We start from the raw sequence: 15,033 nt of genomic DNA, 5'->3' as shown, positions 1-15,033 counted from the left end.
TGTAAAAGAAAGCATTTCAACTAGTTTTCTGTATGGTAATTGAGCCACTAGCTTAGTGGCCCACACAGATCCTTTCCTTCATTTTTTGTTTTTTGGGGTTGTTTTTATCTTTTTTTGTTTATTTGTTTATTTATTTTTGGTTTTCAAAGGGCCTCCATCTGCACCACAGAACCTCATTTTCAACATCAACCAAACCACAGTAAGTTTGGAATGGAGTCCTCCAGCTGACAATGGGGGAAGAAATGATGTGACCTACAGAGTATTGTGTAAGCGGTGCAGTTGGGAGCAGGGCGAGTGCGTTCCCTGTGGGAGTAACATTGGCTACATGCCCCAGCAGACCGGATTAGAGGATAACTATGTCACTGTCATGGACCTGCTAGCCCACGCTAATTATACTTTTGAAGTTGAAGCTGTAAATGGAGTTTCTGACTTAAGCAGATCCCAGAGGCTCTTTGCGGCTGTCAGTATCACCACTGGTCAAGCAGGTATGTTTTTCTGTTTGTCTTCACTGAGTGAATAATGCGACTGCATAAGGGAGGTGTCTCTCTCGTGTGAATATTTAGTTAACTTGGCTACACAGAACTAGATTATTCCAGCTCGTTGATGATTCACACCTCTAACTTTTCTTTGTTATTCCTCCTGTTGACTATTAACCATTGCTAGACTCATTAGCATCTCCTCCAGAGATTCTGGCAGGAGAACTAAAAAGGGATAAATTGTCAACCAGTTAAGACTGTTCTAAGACAAGAAGCTCCACTGAAAGATCTAGAAAAGAGTGAAAACATTGGACAAAATGAGATGGTGGCTACTTCTTGCAGTTGTACTCTTTTGTGTGGCATATGCGCATGATCAAAGTCTGAATGATAATCAGGGTGATGAAAGAGTGGAGTGCACTGTCTCACAAAGTGTTAGCCAGTGTTTTACCACATACGATGTGACATATATGGCAAGTCTGCGTTAAAATGGGCATGAGGGAATTTTAAGTTCATCAGTAGGTTTGTGATCATATTACCGTTTGTCATATTAAAGCACGTACTTGGGAGATCTCGTGAGAATTTCAAAAGAAGTGAATTAGGAAGTAATGACCATGAAGACCATGAACTTGTAGCTTAGCCTAGGAGCAATTTTCACTTTTCTTCATGGCATTTGAGGTGCCCTACTCAGTCATGCTTTGTTGTGGTATGTTTTGGAAAATATAAGTTGGAGAGGAAGTTTCAGAAATTGGAGACTTTCTAAACCTTCAGGAAAATCTTATTACTGAAAGAAGTTTCAGAAATTGAGGGCTTTCTCAACCTTTTAAAAATTCTTGCTGGTGAAAGAAGATCCTGTGTGGTAGATGTAGCCAAGTACTATGTCATTGTTATTAATAAAATGGGACCTGCACTGGAGTACTGAGTTGTGAGAGCATCATAATAAGCTTATAACGGAGTCTTCCTGATCTTTGGCTGGCTGTCAAAACCAGTATTATCCCAAATTCCTGGACATAGATTAATCTATTCTTCACTTCTATGCCAATTTTAACAAAATGTTACCTATTTAAATTATATCTGCAGAATGAAAACTAGGCATCTGGTTTTATGCTTACCATTTTGAACAGATTAATGAGTTCTTATTCTAAAAGTTTCATTTTGATGTTTATTTAAAAGGCTATTGCAAATCTGATCTCCTGTGTAAAAGCAGCAATCTGGAGGAAAAACGACCTAGAAAATTTGAAATTTCCAAAAACTAGACAAAAGAAATAACTAATTTAACTGATTTTGTTTGATTCATTTTTATTTACCCTGACTCTATTTGCTATTCTTTCAAAATCCTTTTGTCAGATATTTTTGCTTGTGTTGCTTTATATTGAAATTTGTTATCATAGCTTTACAGTGAGTGGGTTTGAAACATTTTAGGTTCATGATTGTGACACTAGAGCTATCTTTGGAACCACTAAGAGCAACTCTTAGGCCTGCTGAACTAGAATAGTTCTTTTATTCCTGCTGATATCAAGTATAGAAGGGACATTTTAATTTATTTTTGAATATTACCCAAAGTTGTCGAGCTTATCCCACAAATAGAGTTCACCAAATAGTCTGCTTTTGGGGTCTGTATTTTTGCTCTTTAAATACCTACTGTTTAATTTTTCAGGTTAATACTGCATGGGCTAAACTGGTCATAGATTTTCCCATAAATTCTTGAATCAAATATCTCACAGTTGTTAGGTAAAATGGCTTTGGGTGTTGATTCTCTTCTGGCTAAGGGCAAACTAGGTTTGTTTGTTTGTTTGTTTGTTTGATGGGGGAAGGTAATTTAGATTAGATTAGATTGAAAAATTTAGATTGTGATGATTGCAGAGCTCTGTACGAATGCTAAAAAAATACTGAATTGTACACTTAAAATGAGTAAACCTTCTGGTAAGTAAATTATATCTCAATAAAGCTATTCAATTTTTTTAAAGAAATAAATATAAAAAGTTAAAAAGCAAACTATGTTCATACTTTTATATTAACCTATTCATTCATAATTGCCTAGTCTCTCCTACATCTGAAATGCTAAAACCTCATGAATTTAAAGTTAGCTTTTTTTTAAAAAAGCTATGCTATTTTTTTTTATTAAAAAGCTATTCTTTTTCAAAAAGAAATGCATCTAAACAAGACAATCTGTGGTAATTGTAGAAGGTTTCCTGTATTTTTTAACAGAGGAAATTTAGAATATATTAGTGACTGTTGCTCTACTGAATTTGCACACCCACTTCCCGCTGTTCCCCATTGCTAATATTTTTGTTCTTTCTAAGGGGAGAATGATTTGAAATTTTTCCCCTGTTCATTACTACACATGGAAACCTGCAGTGATCCTTGAAATTCTCATTCTCTATTAACTAAACAGCACCACCTCCCCACCTGGTTTATGCTGCAGTCATTTCAATAATGAATTTAAATCTACATCTCTGGTCAGTCATCGCCCTCATCAGCAACCCACTGCTACCAAGTATAAAAAGATGTAGTAGGAGAATCTGCTTGTGTCTGGGCAAGAATAGAGTGAAAATGGAAAATTATTAGCCAGTGTGTGAAAGGCAGTGTGTATATTTTGTAGTTTCTTTTCTGTTAAGTTTGGAGTCTGGAGCATAAGTTTCCCCCACACCCCCTATCAGTGTTTGTGGAAATGAGAGTACATTGAAGTCCCCTTATGCTTTGTTCAGGGTAGGAGTCGGAGGTTTGGTGTTAAAAGATCTGTGCTCCAGCCCCTCCCCTGCCACTTAGGAGTTACATGCTCTTGGGTAGATCACTAAAGTTCCACATGACTGAAATGGGGATAAAAGAATACCTACCCCCCCCCCGTCTTATCCTGTTAGATAATATTAGAGAAAACTTAAAAACTCTTCAGTGTCATAAAAATATTACTTTAGCGCATTGTAGTAGGGGTTTTTTTGTAGTACTTTTTATTGTAGCGTAGTGTATTGTAGCAAAATGGATGCTGAATTAACCCTCTTTTTTTTTTTTTTTTAATTTTTTTTTTCAACGTTTATTTATTTTTGGGACAGAGAGAGACAGAGCATGAACGGGGGAGGGGCAGAGAGAGAGGGAGACACAGAATCGGAAACAGGCTCCAGGCTCTGAGCCATCAGCCCAGAGCCCGACGCGGGGCTCGAACTCACGGAGCGCGAGATCGTGACCTGGCTGAAGTCGGACGCTTAACCGACTGCGCCACCCAGGCGCCCCAGAATTAACCCTCTTTTTATACAAATCTTTGTGAACCTGTCAAGGCAAAGCACAGTAAACTCTGTATCTATTGCAGTATGGGGGAAATTATTGGAGGCTCAGAATTGGCATTTATGTTTTATAACATTGGAGGAGGAAGAGATTAATTTTGTTTTGTCTGTGTAATATGTGACTATTATCTAGTCATAAGTTATCTTAAGACTGAGATTCTACTTTAAACTGATAATTAGCTTTAAGATGAGAAATGCATAGAGAATAATATATGATATTTATATATAGATAATTTTTGTATTTATCAGGAACATATGACCTCCAGAAACTGGCTGATATATATATTTTTCTTTTTTTGTTTTACATTTATTTTAAGAGAGAAAGAGGGAGAGAATGAGAGAGAGAGAGAGAGAGAGAGAGCAAGAGCATGGGTGAGCAGGGGAGGAGCAGAGACAGAGGGAGAGAGAGAATCCCAAGCAAGCTCTGTGCTGTCAGTCTGGAGCCCAATGGCGAGATCCAACTCATGAATCTTGAGATGATGACCTGAGCCAAAATCAAGAATAGGACACTTAACCGATTGAGCCACCCTCCAGGAGCCTTTCATTGTTGTTTTATTTTGTTAGGAATGGTATTACTTATTAAGGGTGAAGTCTCACATGTCAGACTTATGTATGTCAGAGATATGTTAAAAATCTCTAAGTGAGGGGGAAAGCACATGCATTTCATCTATGGTCTTATGATCCTTATTCTTCCTTACATTGGAAGGTTCTCTTAAACAAAAATGGTCTTAATAATTACATCAGTGTTCTTAAGAGCTGACTATTTAAATGCTACTTTTTAAATATTAACTCAGCCAACTCTACTAAGTAGTGTGTATCAAACAGTGTAGGTAAAGATTGGTCCTGTCCTTATGAGGAGCCCATATTGTAGCAGATATGTTTAGTTACATATCTAATATGACAGAACACTTGAATATAATGTGATGCCTGCTGTAGAATATTAGGAACAAAACACTGAAACCTCAACGAAGGAATGATCCATTCTATCTGCAGAGAGGGGGAGTCCTCACAGAAAATAAGTTAGTCAGTCTAGAACTTTGGGGCGGATATGATTTTACCAGGAGGACAAGTGAATCATTTTCTAAGCCCTCAAGAGGACCTCCCCGATTAAAACATAATCAGTGCCACTACATTTCTTCTACAGACCAAGTACATTAATACAAAAATGGTCTGCAAAAGTATGAAAGTTCATAAAAATAGGTCACCCTAAAATTATTTTCTCTTTTTATAATACCTCAGTTCACTGTGGGAGCACTTAAACAATTAGACCATTTTCAAAGCAATACAAAATTATAATATATGTGATCTTACCCCCCAAAGAGATTTAAGGAACTCTGCAATTATTCTTCAAGCAAGTGATTATGCTGTGTTCATCTGTACCTTTACCATGTAACACAATTCTTTCTGTATGCCAGCTGTACAACGGATGTTGTGCACTTAATTCTGATGAGGAAACCAGTCGTACATAAGAAAAGTTAAATGATTTTACAAGAATGAAAGCATCGAGACATGAATGGAAAAGGAATAGGATTTGATATTCAATGACATAATTACTGAATTTTAGATGAGTTATTTCAGCTCTTTGAAATTGGATTTTCTCCTGAAACAGTATCATGCTATTTGACTCCTCATGTGATAAAAATTGAGCCTTTAGCTTATTATCAGTTATATTTTTAAAATAAAAACGTGTGTTATGGTACTATAACGATTATAATCATAGAACTAATATTAAGAGTGACTCATTACTGAACACTTATTATGTTTATGGCACTTTTCACATATAAAATGCACATGAAAAGAGTGTTAAAACTGAATCACTTGTTTGAACTCATGGAATTGTACTAAGTAAAGAGAGGTTTGGGACATAAGGCCTCTAACAGCCCATCTTATGCCCATCACTAAATGGACTGTCTAAATTCAATACATACTATACATTGTGCAGTACGTTGTTGATTGAAATTATGGAGTAATTCATAGCTGAGTATTATGTATACAGGTACTGTAATTTTAACGGGATTGATAATTGTTAGAATGCTGTAGAAAACACTGGGTAGGAATTAAAGATGCAAATTGTCACCTCTTGAAAGAGGATATAATTTCCCATGTTGGGCTCACCAGGAAGCAGACACTTAGACAGGGACTACTGTGCAGGAATTGTATGTATGAGGGCATGCAATTGGGATCACTGCCTTAGGAAGAGACAGGAAGGGAGCAAGACTGGAGCAGAGGGGAAGCTGAGCTTTGATGCAGTCTCGGTGGAACTCCCCAGCCAACTCCATGGGGAGCTCTCCACCTGTAAGGGACCTTCATATTGTCCAGAGCTGAAGAAAGAGTGGCAGGCCTTTATACCTCGTTGTCGTCCAAACATGACTATGGGAAGGAGCCTACAAAGGAGCAAGGTGTCATTTACAAGGCAATTGTAAAGTAGAGCAGGGAACTGAGGTCTGCTTTTTAGCAGCCATCTCAGCATCTGAGCAAATAAATTCTTCAGTCCTTCACTGAGGAGAATGTAGGCAGCCCATCAGAGCATCCCAGATTATTGCAGTCAAATACACTGCTTACTGAGAATTATTAAGTGTTATGTAATCTTATCATGGACTACTACAATCCTTTACCTGGGAGTTTGCAAATTATTTTAATGGTGTGGTGATAAATTACTCTTCAATGAAAAAGGAACCTACTAAGAAGTGTTATTTCCTGAGGATATTATTAACAAATATAGTCTCTTAGTAACAAATACAACATTGGTTACTGTAACACTTGCCTTCTGGCTATGATTTTATTTCCCTTCTTTAAGAAACTTAAAAAATATCCCTGCATATCTTAATGTGACTAATTTCTCTTATGTTTTCAAATGCCCAGATCTTTTATCTCTGTCAAAATTAACATTGGCTTTGGTATTCTCTTTATTTAAATTTGTAATGTTTATATAATGTCCAAAATGAAATATAACCATAGAGTTATATGATATAACATTATAATAAGCAAAATTATACAAAAAAGAGACAGCACCAAAAGTCATTTCCTGTATTTGTCAGAAATATCTTCACTTACATTTATTAATGTGACTCAACTATGACTATTTTCCTCATAAATTAACTCAGATCATCTATTCTCAATGATTTAAAATGGTAAGCCATCAAGTTATGTGTCCTTTAAGTAAAAATAAATTACTCCTATTAAGTTTATACACTCTGATGTTTCTTTGAAATTCATAAGCTAAGTTTGTATTTTAAGGGAAGAAGATGTTAAGAGAATATATTTCCTTGTTTGAGAGAATATACTGATTATAATATTGAGTAATATGAAATGCAGCAGTCTCCATCCAGTGAGATGAGATAAAACACAGACAAAAAAACACTGCCACTACCCACAAAACATTTTGTAGAAATAGTGTTAATTTTGTTAAAACATACACACACATGCTTATGTACACTGTAGGAAAAAAATCAACTGAATAAGATTTAATAGTAAATCACTCGAAATACACATTTATATAATGTTTCCAGTTATTTAAAAAAAATTTTTTAAGTTTTTTTAATTTATTTATGAGAGAGAGAGAGAGAGAGTGAGTTGGGGAGGGGCAGACACAGAGGGACACAGAATCAGAAGCAAACTCTGAGCAGTCAGCACAGAGATCAATATGAGGCTTGAACTCACAAACCATGAGATCATGACCTGAGCCAAACTGAGCCACCCAGGGATCCTTGACTTAACCAACTGAGCCACCCAGGGACCCTTGTTTCTAGTTATTTTATAAACTTGATGTGTCCAAAAACCAGAAAACAATTCAGTCATGCTAATTCATGCCTTAGGCCATGATATTTTAGAATCATGCAGGTAGGAATCTTAGACTATATTGAAATTTAATTCTTTAAAGTTTAAATATTTTTGACACCATTAACTTAAAAATATACATGTAGATACATTTACAGTCTTTCTTAGTGGCTATCAATAATTAAAACATATAAATAAAGAAATATCTGTTTTGGATACTATTTTAATAAAATTGGCAACCACATTGGCGTTGATACTGAACTAGGACTTCTTGAGTACTTAGTATGTGGTGACCACTTTACATGTAAAGACTCATATGCCTACACAGGATCTTCACATCCCAAACTTACATTGAAAATTTAGGTGAGAATTACATCTTTCTGTGATATGGTCTTACAGTGACTATTTCATGCATTTTTTTCATCATATTTTTCACATATTATCCATGAAATGTTTGTCTTTCCCGTTAGACTTCACAGTGTAAGGAAATAGTAACATCTTTGGTCTTACTCTCTAGCTCCTGTAACCAGTTGGGCCCAGGATACATGCTTAGTAAATATGTTGAATTAAATACTTAAATTCTTTGCATATCATAATGTGAAAAGATACTTTCTAAGATTATCAAGATTAATATCTAAAGAGTTAAATTGAAATTCAATGTAATTTTATTTAAATTATCCACTGAATATATAAGGTCATGATTTCAAATACAAAATTTTTGTGATTTGGTCTTAAAACTCTAGATTTATTTAAAATCTTAAAATAAGGGTGGCTTAGCTGGCTAAACGTCTGACTTCAGCTTGGGTCATGATCTTGCAGTTCATGGGTTCAAGCCCTGAGTCAGGCTCTGTGCTGACAGCTCAGAGCCTGGAGACTGCTTCAGATTCTATGTCTCCCTCTCTCTCTGCCCCTTTCCTGCTCTCACTCCATCTTTCTCTCTCTCTCAAAAATAAATAAATATTGGGGCGCCTAGGTGGCTCAGTCGGTTAAGCGTCCGACTTAAGCTCAGGTCATGATATCACAGTCCATGAGTTCAAACCCCACATCAGCCTCTGTGCTGACAGCCTAGAGCCTGAAGCCTGCTTCAGATTCTGTGTCTCCCTCTCTCTCTGACCCTCCCCCATTCATGCTCTGTCTTATCCTGTCTCAAAAATAAATAGACATTAAAAAATTTTTTTAAATAAATAAACATTAAGCATTTTTTAAAATAAAATAAAATCTTAAAATGACTTCACAGCCACAAACTTGATATTTAAAAGAGATTTAGAACAAAAGCTTAAAGTAGTCTTATTTTAAAATATTAAGCTATAATTAACCTTTATATTTGAAAACTTTAGTAATTCTTCATGTTTAGAAAATCTCCTGAAAATATAATTATTTTTTTTTCTTTCAACATAACCTTGAAGCACAGGCAGAGACCAAGATTTGAGATCTTTTTTGTTAGTGCTTAGGACTGCTTAGTATACAACACAAGCTTTTCAGAACTTATTTTAATATCTTCTCCTTTTTGTAGTTTTGTGACATTTTGAGACTATGTGACATAGCTATTCTATGAATTTTCTCAGTTAAAATATATGTAAGGAAATGTCCCTAAACAACTGTGTTCTCAATCCCACATCTTCACCTTCTCACCACCTCCATGCTTTCTGTCCCAGTGTCTGTAGGAGTTATCAAATCCACCCTTTTCTGATTTTATAAATATTTGTAATGACCTGTTTTGCTTACGTTGATGTTAGGTTGAGGTTAACAAGTTTGATCTGCAGGCTCTTGAATGGAAGGATTCTTTGTAAACATATGAAAGAAACCTAATACAAAGTTTAAGTAGCCTTTCTTATTTTCAATTTAATATAGCTTAATTGTTTCTTAAATTCTTTGATCTCAGTTTTGCTGTTGTGGATAATGATATTTAAGCATCTGAGAAGAACAAGTTAATTTGTGTGATAACTCGGTTATAACACTGTTATGGATTGAATTGTGTCCACCTCTAAATGCATGTGTGGAAGCTCTGACCCCTAGTATAACTGTATTTGAAGACAGGGACTATAGGGAGTTAATTAAGGGTACATGAAGTCCTATGGTTGGGGCCCTGATCCTGATAGGGTTAGTGTCCTTATAAGAAGAGACACCAGTGAGCTTGCTCTCTCCCCATTGACATTCACTGAGGAAAGACCACGTGAGGACCTAGTGAGAAGGTGGCCATCTGCAAGTGAGGAGGAGAAGTCTCATCAGAATCTGAATCTTGCTGGACTTTGATCTGGGGCTCCCCACCTCCAGAATTATGAGATAATAAATTTATTTTTGTTTTGTTTGTTTTATAAATTTGTTTTTGTTTTGTTTTGTTTTGTTTTAAGACACCCAGTCTTTGGTGTTACAGCAGTCTGAACAGGCTAACACAAATATCCATCCCTGACATAATTTAGTTCTATCCTATTATGTTGAAGGAAAGTATTTATTTTCCATGTGCATGAGGACGGGCATGCATACTTTTGTGGTTGGGGCAAGGAATGGGAGTTGTAGGAATTTTATTCATTTCTGTGATTCCCCGCCCCCCTCAAATAGGCACTAAAACTTATTTAGTGCAGTGCATTGGTAAGTGCCAGAAAGACCAATAGTAATATTTTGCTCCTGACATCTTGGACAGTTGTTTTTTTGTTTTTTTTTTAAACAGAGCCAATTCATTATCTTATAAATTATAGAAGGTGCTACTTTCATGGTAGCAGAACATTCTATATAAAGTAAGTCATGTGGTTTGTCCCTGGATTTTCAAGCTTGAACAAGTTTGCCAAATTCTTGGCAATTTTAAACTAGCAATTTCTACATGATTAAGAAGTGAGTGCTGTTTCAAGATTTTCTAGTGAAAAGGTTTTTATCACCATATTTTGGAGATTAAAATTTGTAACTTGTTAAATTTAAGCTTCTCTAAATAGACTCTTCAACAAAATATATGACTGCCCATTAGGATCATTGTCCTGGAATAGTAGATAATGATGGAATTATGTAAAGTAATTCTTATTATATGTCTTGCCCTTAAAAGGAGGTCCTTTATTTTGCTACTGTTAGTTTATTGAGTGGAGATTGTAGTGAATTGAAAATGCATTCACTAGACTATATTTATAGAGAAATAGTCAAGAAGTTTGTTCAAGTGAGATATAGAAAATCTGTTTTGACTGAAATGTGACTAACCAGACCACCTACTCTTTAATTTTAGCAGGAAAAAAATACAAAAAACAAGTTAACACAAGAGACTGAAGTAAAACATGCAAAATTTTTTACAAAGTACAACCCCAGGTCAATATATATTGAATTCAATCTCTTTTTCTGGAGGTATTATACAATTATAAATAATAAAACAGCAAAATATATGTATATAGGAGGATTACTATGCTAAGAACACAAATCAACACATTTGTAAAGGATTTTTTACATGTATTGAATCAGGAAGTGATTTTTAATTAATTCTCAGAACTGGTTACCTTATTTACCTGGTATTGTTCCACCGTACAAAAAGGTTTTGATCTGCGAGTTGTTTGCTTAGTTCTTATGGAGCATACTATCTCAATCATTTCCCCGAAGTGTTATTAAAGGAATAGCACTGTGAAGACAGTTTCAAAAAAAAAAAAAAAAAAAAAAATATATATATATATATATATGAGCAAGAAATCAATAAACTGCATTTCAGAGAATGAAAAGCCAGTGGCTGGTAATTTTATACATTATTCATATATAGGTGAATACACATAATGTGCATTGGTGATGATGAGGAAGAAGATTATGATGATGATAAAAATTTGGTGATCAAACTAATATAATGTTGTATGTCAATTGACCTCAATTAAAAAAATAAACCTGGGCTCATTAATTTGAAGTACAGGTTTTGGTTCCCTGCACTTCCGTTTCCTACACTCTGCCACCCCCAACCATATATACTATTTTATGCCCTGGATAAGCTAAGGGACATAGCTTTGTAAAAGGTAAGAGATAGTCTTTAAATTGACAAGCGTTTAGTTGTTCTATTTTTGGTACCAGTGTTAAGAGAAAGTAAATGTTGATTATTTTATTCCTTGCTTCATTGGTGATGAATTGAAGCAAATTTGATTCAGACAAGCAATCTGGTGGAATGATGCAGAGCCATCCACAAAAACATCTGTACTAATCATCCGATGCAGTAAATTAGAGCTACAAGCAAAAGACATTGATCCAAGAGGATCATTAACAGTTTTAACCAAGTGATCTAAGTAATAGGGTAAAAGAAAGAACACCACCAAGGTCTTGTTTTCAGATGTGTTGATTACCACTGCAGAAGCCCATTTGGTACTTGTTTTCTTTCCAACTGCTTTATGACTTCAGTTCCCTTTATACATTGTAAGCAAGAAACAAGGATCAATCAAGGGGTAAAAACCAGGAAAAAATTATCCAAATTTCTTACATTTCATTTACAAAGAGGTCTGTCACACAGGAGAGATAATTGCCACAACTCCACAAAATTAATCAGGGAGAAGGCAGAGTAGATGATGTCTGTCCTATGACAAAGTACGGGCAGGAGATGTACTTGCATTCCTGTAGCTGCTTGGCTTGTTTAAAACACAGGGGCTAGAAAAGAGCTGTGAAAAACAATTATCATAGCTTAAATGCACACAGTTCTTAATTATCCATAGCATGTTGACATCAGATAATTAGTGTACCAATTTTAAATAATATTTGATCATTAACTTCAGCATATAGAGAGATGCGGGACATTGTCTGAGCATAGCATTCATAATGGCAATCATATATAGTAATAAAATTCAGAGATACTGGTTAAACCATATCACTAATGACGAGTTTATTCAAATGTTACTAATACACTTAAACCTAACACCTTCAGCTCCTGTTACATCAAGCTGTATCACGTAATGTGACGTATTTATGGGTATAGACATGTATATAGACGGTTTTAACTGTATGTACTTTTTAACTTTGTACATTTTATGAACACATATATATTCCTAAGAGTGTTGAAATGGTAGGGGAGCCTAAATGTTACAGATTTGGCAATCATAAACCTATAGAGGGCAAGTTAATGAATGGCCTATTTTGGGGCAGAGGAGGTAGAGCTATAATATAAAAAGTTTGAGAGAGAAGTTTTGAGAATATCAACAGGAGCTGGCAGAATATCAAAACAATGGCATGAAGACCAAAAACCTTTTTACCCAGGCCAGTTGGATAGGAGGGCTGTCACAGTAACCAAAGGAAGGGATATTTTCCAAGTCAGTTAATCATAGAATCAAATGTCACAGGAGGTCAGTACAATGAAGACAGAAGAAAGTCCATTGGATTTGACAATTTTGAGCCATGAGAAACAATTTTGATAGACAACTTGGAGTAGAAAATGTCATAATCATATTTGTCATGGTTGAAAACAAAACGTAACACTATGGCATATGTGCTGTAAGTGCTCAATGTTGGCTGAATTGAATTGCAATAGATACTTTTTATGCTGATTTCATACAACATTTATCAGACTGGTAAAGAGTCTAAGATAGATTATGAGTCTGGATTTTGTTTGGAAAAAAAAAATTACTGCCTTTGTTCTGTTCTAATACATTATCATAACCTTGTTTTCTCCTTGTTCTGACATCTCATCCTATTTTCGCACATCTCTGACATCACTAAGAACCCAAATTTAGCCTCACATAAATGTCATTGTTGAGAACCTGATAATCTCAGTAGAGGTCATAAAAGGAAAGATGTTAATTCCGTAAACTATGCGTTTATAACACTGCCTCTTGTAATATCTTTATTGTCATTCTTAATATGAAATATTGTTATAAAGTCAAATGACTACACACATCTCATAAAGACTGTGTCGCTTACTGTGTATATGTTGTGTGTATATAGTATATGTAGTTTTATATATGTGTATATATATGTGTATATATAGTTATATTTACATATATAGTATATATATATAGTATATATATATAGTTATATATATAGTTATATATATAGTATATATAGTATATATATATAGTTATATTTTATGTTATGCTTTTGTTTTCACATTTCTTTCTCTTCCTAGTTTCCTCCTCCCAGACATTTTAAATTATGCCCCCTATCATGAACTCAGCTATAGAAAAGTAGAAGATCCACCTAAAAGTTTGGAAACATTATTCTTGCTATCTTCAGTATATTAATACTAAGACTTTACCTTTTACTTTTAATCATATATCCTTTATATTTAAGAATGACGTAAACAAAGAACAGGAAGCCATAATGCTATTTCAGCCAACCTTGGATATTATTATGATTTGCAAGTTACTTCTAGCGCACCTGGTGCATTAAATCCTGGTGTTATGTTTGAAAAGATACTAACTGACCTTCTTTAGATTGCTGTCTGACGACTTTGATGTTTTGTTATTTTCTTCAATTCCAGGATGAAATGGATGAATGGATCTTAATTATAGTGTCCTGGTGACTCTTTTTTCAGGCTATTTTTCTGGACAAGCATCAGATAATCTGACAAATCATGAGCAGTTTACTTTATAGTTGGGTTGGGATTAAGTTACTTACTGGCATCTGCAGGAAACGTAAAAAGCAGTGTCTTCTGATAAAATGTTTGGGTATTTGCCATGCCTATTTTCAATTTTAATCAGTAACCTTTAGGAATGGAGGACTATAAACAGATAATTCTTTGACAGATGTATTTTTTTATACGTTAACCTATGGCACTTCAAACACAAACAGGTCCTGTGTATCAAATTTGCATACCTAAAATTTTATTGTGTGTTTGCCCATGAATTTTCTTACTTCTGAGTTTTCACCATGTGGAGAGACCTGCTATATAAAATTTATTTTTATTGAAAACAAGTTTAGAAATAACTATTATAATTAGGTTAGAGTATTTGTGATGAGCCTCTTAATTGCCTATAGGTAATAGTGCACAGTAGTTTTTCATTATTTTTGTTTGTCTTTTAATTTGAAGGATATTTATGTGCTATTGAGATGGATAGATTATTGAGGGGAATTTCAACTCAAATTTTGTCTTTCTGCAAGTTAAAAAAACATATAAAGTGGGAATTTTTGGAAAAGTTACATAGTTATTTGAAGGTGTGTAGTAATAGATCAATATCTACATTATTATTAAAGATTTCCATAGGCAAAGGTTGTTCAAGTTTTTTGATGTTATTTTTTTTCTGACATTGATTGTCTTTTTTGTGTGAATTTCGTAAGCCATCTACTGGATGACATAGTATTCCTGCTCAGCATTAAGTTTATTCTTGCATACAAGAACACTTTTGCGCATTTTCTTTAAACAGGTCAATAAAAGCAAGGTATGTTCATTAGTTTCAGCAAGCAAATGAGTAACATATAAAGCCATATTTTCCAATAACTAACATTTAATTGGACATTTTGTTTCACCTATCTTCTCTTAGGTGTATAATAAACACATCTAAAAGAACTCAACAGAGAAATTAGATTTAGTATCCCTCTGGGTAACTGAAATTACCCTGCCGTTGTTATAAAAC

The 15,033-nt window shown here is 34.6% G+C and overlaps 1 protein-coding gene across 3 annotated transcripts in view; it reads left to right on the top strand.

Moving 5' to 3' along the window:
* Positions 1 to 15,033, top strand: part of EPHA7 (EPH receptor A7) — a 169,967-nt gene that overhangs the window by 62,297 nt on the left and 92,637 nt on the right. For all 3 annotated transcript variants that reach the window (XM_030315988.1, XM_030315986.1, XM_030315990.1), the window contains exon 5: positions 150 to 485. In XM_030315988.1, the coding sequence (XP_030171848.1) occupies positions 150 to 485 (336 nt within the window). The remainder of the gene's footprint in view (positions 1 to 149; positions 486 to 15,033) is intronic.

Source organism: Lynx canadensis, chromosome B2 (assembly GCF_007474595.2).
Source record: "Lynx canadensis isolate LIC74 chromosome B2, mLynCan4.pri.v2, whole genome shotgun sequence".
Taxonomy (NCBI): domain Eukaryota; kingdom Metazoa; phylum Chordata; class Mammalia; order Carnivora; family Felidae; genus Lynx; species Lynx canadensis.
Note: the sequence above shows the minus strand (reverse complement) of the source record. Positions and strands in the feature narration are given on the sequence as shown.